This window comes from Ostrea edulis, chromosome 1 (genome assembly GCF_947568905.1).
Source record: "Ostrea edulis chromosome 1, xbOstEdul1.1, whole genome shotgun sequence".
NCBI classification, from domain to species: Eukaryota; Metazoa; Mollusca; class Bivalvia; order Ostreida; family Ostreidae; genus Ostrea; species Ostrea edulis.
The window spans coordinates 8,843,703-8,853,912 of record NC_079164.1 but is presented as its reverse complement, the minus strand read 5'-3'; the positions used below and the strand labels follow the sequence as shown (position 1 = coordinate 8,853,912).

The 10,210-nt window shown below is 35.8% G+C and overlaps 1 protein-coding gene across 4 annotated transcripts; it reads right to left on the bottom strand.

Annotated features, from left to right (window-relative positions):
* Window positions 1–289: 289 nt before the first annotated feature.
* On the bottom strand, window positions 290–9,804 carry LOC125664216 (T-box transcription factor TBX20-like). Of its 4 annotated transcripts, none has more exons than XR_008799562.1 (8): window positions 9,416–9,783; window positions 7,188–7,401; window positions 3,136–3,409; window positions 2,836–3,000; window positions 2,628–2,704; window positions 2,365–2,522; window positions 752–1,506; window positions 290–685 (listed from the first exon to the last, which is right to left on the bottom strand). XR_008799562.1 is itself a non-coding variant. In XM_048896891.2 (7 exons), the coding sequence occupies exons 1-7, from the start codon at window positions 9,591–9,593 to the stop codon at window positions 1,154–1,156; spliced, it is 1,419 nt and encodes a 472-aa protein (XP_048752848.1). In that variant the 5' UTR covers window positions 9,594–9,804; the 3' UTR covers window positions 290–1,153. The 4 variants fall into 4 exon arrangements, 1 of the variants encoding a protein (XP_048752848.1); XR_008799563.1 differs by having other exon boundaries at window positions 290–751; window positions 785–1,506; XR_008799564.1 differs by having other exon boundaries at window positions 785–1,506.
* Window positions 9,805–10,210: the final 406 nt, after the last annotated feature.

Here is a 10,210-nt window from a genome sequence, read left to right as displayed (position 1 = left end):
AAACCTGTCCCCTGTCACCTAAACTACGCTATACAACATTAACAATATCATAAATGCGCTGAAGTAATTTATTCAGGGTCCACACACAGATCGTTTCTTCTCATAATAATAATAATGCCTCGCTAATTTTTGGGGGGGCAATTATTGTAGAAAAACCAAAGCATAATGAGGAGACGAATACTTGTTATCATTTCATGAAACAGGACATTTTATGGAAACCAGGAAGCCTTCGTTGTTTGGCGTCTACATTCCTATTGTATGCAGAGAGATAAACTAAAGTCAACAATTATTTTGTTATGTTTCAGTTTATTTGTAATAACACAAACATATTAAGTTAAACGCAATAATCAACCACACGCATTATATGGTATAATAAATCTTATCACAACTTCAAAAGCATATAGAATTAGCACTAGTCAACAAAAATCAACTATATCAATTATGTAAAAAAAAAAATGACTTGTACATTTTTTTCTTTTTCGCCACTGACCTGAGAAAACCATACATTTAAGTTAAAGATGCTCAGAACTGAAGACCCTAATCACATGTAGCCCAATAAATCATAAGAATATCCATTCCACATTTTCAGTAAGAAGAACATATATACGGAGATCACTGACCGAGCAATGTCTCTGGGAAATACACTGCAGTCTTTATATTTCAAATGTACACTAATGAGCTACACCTGTTGTCAGCATTGTACACTAATGAGCTACACCTGTTGTCAGCATTGTACACTCATGAGTTACACCTGTTGTCAGCATTCTACACTCATGAGTTACACCTGTTGTCAGCACGTGTTGATAAGATATATATGATGACGTCATACTATATGGATTTTTATACACCGAGATCATTGTTCCATAAACCATGTTCCATAGAAAGAAATCTGTTTCAGAAATCTATGGAAAAGGTTTTGAAAAAAAAAATGTCTTTAAAAATGAGCATTCAAAAGAAGTTGGACCATTGGCCCTGTAGAAGGATTGGCCATCTACTGTGCAAAATTTAATTCAACACAGATTACACATAACATGCCGCTATTTCTAACCGTGCCGAGGACCCAGCAACATACAAATGTCAATTCTTATAAGGACTAGCTCCATAATATCAAAGTTTAAATGAAAGACAACGGTAATTCACTGTTTATACGGGTTTAGTGCCGACAGCTTTCGGCAACAGACGATTCGGCTGCTTTCTGTGCTGCTGCAATTTTGTCGGGCGTGAGATACGGATGATACCGATAAGAGGAAGTAGAGGGATACACAGTGTCTGTATAGGAAGCGGAAGTTGTTGTGGGGATATTGTCTCTGAGTCTAAGGTTGTTTGCAAGTGAATGGAAGGCCATGGGCGGAATCATGAAGTTCGTATTCAAACCAAAGAGTCCACCATACAAGGTATATAACGAACGATCGCTTGGCACGTAGGAAGGCGTAAAGCTGGATGGTATCGGGCGCCAGACCGGCCACGGGGGAACCATTCCAGACTTCTCAAGGTTTCCGCTCTCTTCTGTAATAAAAACGGAAACACGTCATTAAATCAGTAAACAGACAAGATAAATAACAGAAAATGAACACAGATTATTACTCTCGATGAAACATTATCAAGATTGGTGCTTATATTTGACTAGACCACACATCTTTAATGCATGGCGGAGAAAAACGGGTGTTGGTAGACGCATCCGTTACGGGATGTGGTATTTATGTACAACAGACACGCACGTTGCCTTACGTGAAACGAGTCAGTGAATTCCAAAACCATTTATATCTAACTATCCAGGCAATTAATCGGTGCGTTTGACACCTCTCCGTGTTGCTCTCATGGTAATCCGAGTTTGCTGGGATACAACAGACCACCGACAGCAAAAACGCCTCTTTGCAGCCTACTTTGCGTTTCTCCTGCTTATTATGAATCATGACAGATCGTATGCCGATATAGAAACTCTGGAGCGAGTTTACCAGTGACATGTGCGCTACAGTGCCTCTTTGATAGTCTAGTACATTGGACCTTTTCCCAGGAGTTGAATATCACTGAAACATTGGCGCTTGTTGATTTTATTATTTATCAATTAGGACTCCAGTTTCTGTCTTATATCCGGTAAAGCAAAGCAGAATATCGTAAATTAATTACATCACGCAATCCAGAAGTATAAATTCACGTGGAAGAAAGGTTCGTGAATTCGGAGTGTGAAAGAGGGTCCTTTTCAGCTGTCAACCTCGACTTCTGTCGCGGTTAACAGGTATCATGTGATCGAACATACACCCAACAAATGTGTGCACTATCATTACACCGCGCTCATCTTGGCGGTTATGACAGTAAATTTCTAGGTGAAAGTTTGGGACACGGGAGACGTACATGTAAGCTTACCTTTTGACAGGAATTCCCTGTGCTGCTTCAGTGTTTCCTCAAGATCGGTCTCCGTGTACGACCTCAGAGGAGACCGCGGGTAGGCGTGGTGCTGCATCAAGGTTTCCATGCCTTCTCTGTACATCAGCGGATACGTATAATCAGCCCCCATTGCGCTACTGAAAATTATCGGGAAAACAGTCGGTTAATAAATCTTATTACAATGATAACGATAGAATTAAATGTATTTTCTTGAACTTGTAGAATACTATCGTGAAACCTACCTCTCAAACTCCGTCAGTCTCGTAGAATCTCGGAATCCTTTGGCAAACGGATTGCTGTCTATCTTTAGCTTTGTAATCTAGAAGGAAAATGTATAAAAATGTACTGTTTGGTACTTTTCTCATAAAGTTTTATTTTAAACCAATTTCTATACATTATTTGTGTTTTGTAAGTTTAACAAATGATTAGAATAAAACTATTTACACTTACCAGTTGGTTTTGATAAGCTGTTACTGCTATGAAAACTGACTCCGGAAATATAAAGGTTTTAAACTCTTCAGCATCTAAACTTGAAATAGGTTGATTTCCTGAGGACTCTTTCTTTTTCACAATATGGATCCTTGGTTGATATTTATGCATAGAATTCAAAATTATCTGTAATAGAAAAAAATTAACATGGAATAAGATCAAATTGTAATTCTAAAAAGTACAAATACGCCAATAATTTCAAATGTTACACTTTGTCATTTTTAAAGCGATCAAAGACAGGAATAGAATAAATGAGCGTACATGTCCATTTTTGTCCAGCATGTTGTTTGTAAGTTTAAGTTTCTCAAAAGACACGGTTTGCTTTTGAAGTTGTTCCCCGGTATATGGCGAGTCTGGATGCATGTAAAGACGGGTGGGGAGGGGCGGATCAGCCTTTCCCGCCACCAGCCACGAGGAGCGGTGATAGGCGTACCGATATCGTTTGTTGTCCACTGGAACGATGTCCATCAGGACCAAGTATCGCCATTCCGGGTCAATTCCAGTAAACGACACACGGAAAGTAGGAAACATCCGTCTGAAAGAGCAAGGAAACGTGCAATATCATAACTATGTCAAATAATCTATACAATTTCTTTCACACGTTTAATCTTTAAAATTTATCAGAACTAAGTGCTAAGAAAATTCTATATGTAAGTGATAATATTCGGATACTTTTAAATAGAGCAAATCATGTGATTACCATTAACTCAGTAGAGCACATTCAATGGAGCTGAACTAAGCGATGAAATTTATATGACATCGAACTTCCGGTGTATCCTACCATGTGCAACACACATAAATTTCACTGTTTACCGAGCCACGAAAATTCAGTATTCATATTTCATATAAACTCCGCCATCCCATCTTACTTATTTTCACATTGTAAACTAAGCTATCACCCTCTTAACATTTCTCAAATAAAAAACAAATTAAACTGTCATTTCTCGCTTGTCATTGGACAGAGGCGCACCACATGCAAAGTGCTTCTTGTGTTTAGCGGCCTGACACTTCGGGGGATTTGTCGAGATCTCCAGTATCCAGCTTAGTGTTTATTTAGACATTGTATTGACACCGGTCCAATTTCCCATTTTGTTGCTTTACAGGATCTCTATGAGCAGCGTAGAATATAAGGCTCATAAAGCACCCCGACGTTTACCACGTGTTCGGCAGCTTGGCAAGCAAAAGTGTTCTACGATAAACGATGACTTGTATCTCATCCTGAACTTGATTTACGTAACCATTCTTGCCAATGGCAGGACCAGGAAAATGTATGTTTAAAAACTGTACATATTGCATGTTTTTATCATGGACATTTTCTGTGTTGCAAATTTATCTCCTTTTTTCGAGCCATATGTAAAACGTGCCCAAGATAATTGAACAACGAAAAAAAGCACGGCTAAAATTAAACCTAAAGTCTAATTAATGAGCATCAAAACTGTTACATAATTTAATATCAATTTCCCCAAAAAAGCTTGTTTTTCAACTCCGCACATGTACAAAAATCTGAACATCAATTTCTGGCGAGAAACACAACCTGGTATGACTTATCATTAGAGTATGGAAATAGCTGTTTATGTAAAACACGTTGTGTGGGGAAAAAGAATTATGAGAAATAAGTTACGGTGGTTTTTTTGTCAACACAGATGCAATTTCTTTTCAAAATGAATCTTTTCCCATTGTTCACATCGACCGTTTCCGAGAGTGATAAAGCGTGGTGACGATATCTTTCACAAGAAGACTTTGTTTAAGTCAGGGTTAAAAAACAAGGTTGTCAACAATTATGCTGTCAAATAGCCGAATCATTTACAACTTCAGAGTGCAAAGGTGCGGGAGGTGCGAGGCACCACGAGAAGATAGATCCGCCCCTCACACGAGGTGAGGGTTAGCAGAGTGCAGGCGGCAAGGAGGAGGGGCGGGGGTGTCAGAGAGTGTAGATCCATTAACGTAGACAAAGTTCACCCACTGAGTTCGGTGATTCTCACAATGATGTCTTAGGTGAAAAATGCCCCTAAAAAATATACGACACCCATATATCTTACGAGTTAATTCTAGATAAATCACCAAGTGGTCAATTTACTTAGCGCGGATGGACAGGACGTTGGTGCGTCTATCTCTTGTTAATTCTAAACATTGGTCAAACACAGGCTTCCTTGATAGAATTGAATGAAATATACACCATTCCCAGTGTTACGAGAGGTTGTTTTAAAATCTCAACAATTGAATCTATGAGAACGCATTGTACCACAGGATACCAGAAGCTCCGTCTACATATCTTAATGAAATACTTTAACTGTGCATACTACTGCAATAAAACATAATTTAGGTTTATTGATTTATTTTTTTAATATTTTTATTTATTTATTTATTTTTATTTTTTTTTTTTTGGAATATGAGGAACAAAACCAAGTTCATACTAAATATTCAAAATAACGGATTGAGAAATTTACAAATATTTGGAAATATTTAGTTACATTAACATCGCTTGCTTTTAAACTGTTTAACATATATTTTTTAAAACAATGTTACAATAAGATAAGAAATCTAATTAATAGAAATTTTAATTCTTCGTGTTCATTTATACAGTATGGGATAATATTTATAATAAATCCAATGTAGTTATTCGATAAATAACGTTTCGAAATCCATTTTAATTACAATTCATTAAGGTATAAATATAATAGATATATATCTTTTCAACAAAAACAAATATAAATATTCAATGAGTGCTTTTAAAAATAACGAAATCCACATAACTTGCTCAAGAATAAGATTCGGATTATCACAAAATAATCAATCGTAATAATTAACTAATTACTATAATTTGCTATACAATCTGGGCCATGGGGAATATAAACAGAAATAAATATTGCGCTTTTTTTCTTTTTTGTCATATAATTTCACTGCCTTTAGATTGATCGTGATGGTGAGTATGATAACAGACTATTGCATGGAGAAAGCAAACATTAACATTTGTGTCTGTCGAAGCCACGAGAGGAAACAGCATTGTAGTCCATCAAAACATCCAGATCTTCAGATTCATGGTCAACATCCATTGTGTGCATTGAATAATTTTCAAGTGATAGAAATTAGTTGATTTGAGAAAGATTAAATGTCTTAAAGTCGTTAATACCACTACATCCTATTTATCACCTTTTAAATAGCCGTTTTTGGGCTCTGTGGCCTATCATTTCGCCGGCTTAAGTGTTGCTGCTTCGGGCACTGTTTGGACAGCACCATCACTCTCCAGTATTGAATAGTGTTATTACAAAATTCATTTACGCTTAATTGTTAGTGAAAACATCGGAAGAATGAAACATGTCATTAGACAAGATAGCAAATCGCCAGTCCAGTAAATTTTACCATTGTCTCTTTATCAGGAATGGAAAGGGGGCACACCACCCCACAGAGCGACGGGAAAACATCGCCTCATAGTCACCACAACGTTTGATAATGTGAAAATATATCAAAGGAAGTACCCGGCATAATGGACATCGAAGTTTAGTTGACGAGCGGAAATGTTGGATCGGACATTGATAGACCTACTTTTGTCCGAGCGCGTGATCGTGTAAATTACCTGTCGTCAAATAAAGGATCGCTGACAGAGCTAAACATGGGTTACATTTGGCACTTTCAATTTTGAATTGAATTCCATTTCGTTTACGAATTTTTCTTTGTAAAACTCCGAATGTCCAAAACAAGTAATAATTTTGGGCAAATGAAATACAACTATGTAAGAATTTGACCAAAACTAACAGTATTGAGGATTGAAAAGGCGTGTATAATTGGCAATTCGAACATCGTGTTTTTTTATCGCTGGGTGGATATTCAAACCGCCAATTTTACATGTTTAACTAAGACTTAGTATTCCTACGCACGAAAGACGTGGCCACTAAACGGCCGTGCAATCGTAAAACATCCGATCGCTGACATCCTCGGCCCAAATAGGCACTTGTATCAACTTCGCCACTTTGATAATTATGGTGTGAAACACTGAAGCATTTTCTTATTATTTCTGCTTATTGAACTATCGTTGCGCACATTTTCACCGGTACGATGTGTGTAATCAAATTTAAACAGACGATAATTTCTGTAGGGGTTTGAATAAAGACGGAATTTTGTTTAGGCGATTTCACGCTAGCTGAAAATTATCAGCAAATTTAATTTCGATAATGATTAATAGTATAGATAATAAAACAAACAAATGCCGTGTCATTTGCCAGCATTGTGTTTGTGCACGTGGTCTGTTCTTTTCACGCACAGTTGCGCTGGTAAAGCGTCACGCGCATCTGGGGTACTATGAGCCTTCTACTCACCTCCCAGTCTTCGTAATGATCATCTCCGTGCCCAGCTCGTGGAATTTGTCCCATAAATCCTTGGTTTCCAGACGACACTCGACTCCCGCCAGCTCGCGGCTACAGGCGGGAGACGTGGTGGTAGAAACCTCATCACTTTCAACCTCCAACTCTTTGGCGCTCTCCGTCTTCACTGCACTAGGGGTAGCATCAGAATGTTCCTCCACAAATTTCTCTGCATAAAGAAAATAAATATTGAAAATGTGTGCAGTTTTGGAAAATCTTTGATTAATTGATCGAAAGAAGATTTATAAAATTTACATTCACTGATGTCATCGCCTTTTTATCGTTTTCATCACTTTGATGACTTTTGATCGTTTTCATCACTTGGACGCACAAGGACTGGGTCTTTCAGTGTGGTTTGAAAGTCTTCATTCATTGAATACGTTTATTTCAAAATGTAAATTATAAAAGTCTAGATTATTTTATATCATAAATGGAATCATGGATAATTTGCCAATTATTTCGTGCTTTAATTGTTTTCATAACTTTATAAGTTAAATAACATTTCGAATAGACCTGTTTCTTTAATATAAAGTAGAGGGGAACACTTTTCCGTATGACTTGAAACTCAAGGTTTGTTTTTATATTCTATTTCATGTTGTCATCGGTGCATTTAGTGTTCTATTTAATTAAAAGAATATTAATTATTTTACACGTCACATATAAGATAATACTCAGTAACCTAATTAAGAAGACATAGATAATAAATTTTTTAAAACCTTGATATCTATTTGATTAAATATACATGTATGATGTTTTTTCAAGACATTGATATCTATTAATATATATTTTTAACACTGAAAAACAGAATATGTACATGTATACTCGCTAGCATATTCCTACTTGATTATTATATAATTGTACTAAACCAATGTTATGTTTCTCAAGGTTTAAATAAACTATAACAACCATACAAATATATTAGAATACATAGGTAGATAGTTTTCTAATATTAACACCCATTGATATTTTTCTTGAAATTATTAAGACAGTATTGCTAAATTATTGAAATAGCGACCGGTTTTAATTAAAAGACCAGCATTCCTGCAGATACAAGTAAGCACATGATTTTTATTTCTTGATTACCATTTATCAACCTCTATAAATTTTCTTGATTAGTAATCATCAGTCACGTGACTTGATTGGGCAAGACAGGTGTCCGATAGAGGTGAGTTATCCTAAATAAGGTGCAATTTTTGACGCTAAAGCTTTGTTGAAAATCCTACTGCAAAATAAAACATTGTTAGAGCTGGAGCAAAGGAAGACCCATTATAGATGCGTTGTTCCAAATCTTTCTTTTAATTGATCAGATTAATTCTCGAGATAATCTGCCTTCAACAATTCCAAGTGTTTGATATGACAGTAAGATATCAATGTGTGTCACTTATCGTTGTAAGATTAGGTTTGGATAGCGTACAATTAAATTTAGGTTTTGGCCTGTATAGAAAAAGTCAACAGCACCATTTACACGGCCTGGTACCCCACCAAAGGACTCCTTAAATATCATTAGCGGCAGAAGTGATAGCATCTGATATATTTAACTAATCAGCGATAACAAGTCGATAATCGATGGATCAAAATCACCAATATTTACAACATTTATATCGTTCATTTTGCTGGAATTTTTTTTCAAAATCAATGATCTGGCAAAACACCCTATTATTCGAATAGAATGCCAAGTACTGGACGATAAGAGGTGTGCTTTTACGAATCAGTAGCATTGGATTAAATAAAATATTTTTGTAATTTGTAATTCTATAAAAATTATAAACAATATTTGATGCAATGAAACAAACAGAATGGGTATAAAATTAATTTTACATCACAAAATAAACTGATGTGCAATATTTCATTCCAAAGATCTTATAAACATTTAATTCAGCTTTAATATTATGAATAAAGATCATGGAAATGAACGATAATCTTATTAGATATTTGAACAAAAATAACGAAAATACTTTAATGCAATTTTTATTTTCTATTTTTATCCATAAAAATATTCAGGATTCATAATATTTTGACAGTTAACAAATTGAAATTAAGTGCAATAATTAATTAGCAATATGCCTTTAATTCTGTAGATTATATCTAAAAGTTAATTAAGAAAATAGAAAAATAAACATTAAAGAATCTTCGCTTTCCGTAATGTTTCCGTATAATCAATGTTTGTAAAGATTATCACTTACCCAGTGTGGGGAGACTCTCTTTGGCCCGCGGGCTGTCTGGGGTTGACCGGGGGGTCACCCCTCCCATGATAGCGGCGATGGAGAAGGCCGTGGCTTTAGAAGACAGCTGTACGGCTTTCGCAGAGGAAGACATTTCACCAGAAATACTTTCAGTCCGGGAATTTTCTTCAGAATCCATATCAATTTGTGATATTTTCTACACGAATTTCTGTAATAATTACAAATCTTGTTCGGGCTAAATGTTTATTAATACGAATATAAAAGATAGAACCACACACGAACTAACTTATATGTTTGTTTATCATCTGCCAAACAATTCTATGTAACTACTTCAATTAAACCATCGCTATAACATTTGTATATCTTAAGTACCATCTTAAGTTCCTGTTAATTTTCTTCACTTGTTTAAACTGCTTGCTATTGGCTGTTTGTGACTGTGCGCTGCCAATCACGAGGTTGAAGGGGGAGGAGTCAGCTTCATCCATTACTATCGGGATCGATATACCGCTGATGTGAGCGAGGATTTTGGACGGACAGGATGACAGGTTCGCAGAAAATGTCTCTGCATGACTCCATATCTGTTTTTATTTCTTATTTTTTAGTAGATTGATGTTGTTAATCTGCAAGACGTGTAAAGGAAATATTCTCTAACATTGATATCTTAGAAATGCAGAAGAGGAAAACTACAATAAGAAACATTTGATTTTATACATTGTCCAGGTTGAATGAAAATTCAAGAGTTGTTCGCAGCGCGGAAACTTGTTACAAAAATATACCAAGGATGGGGAAAATATT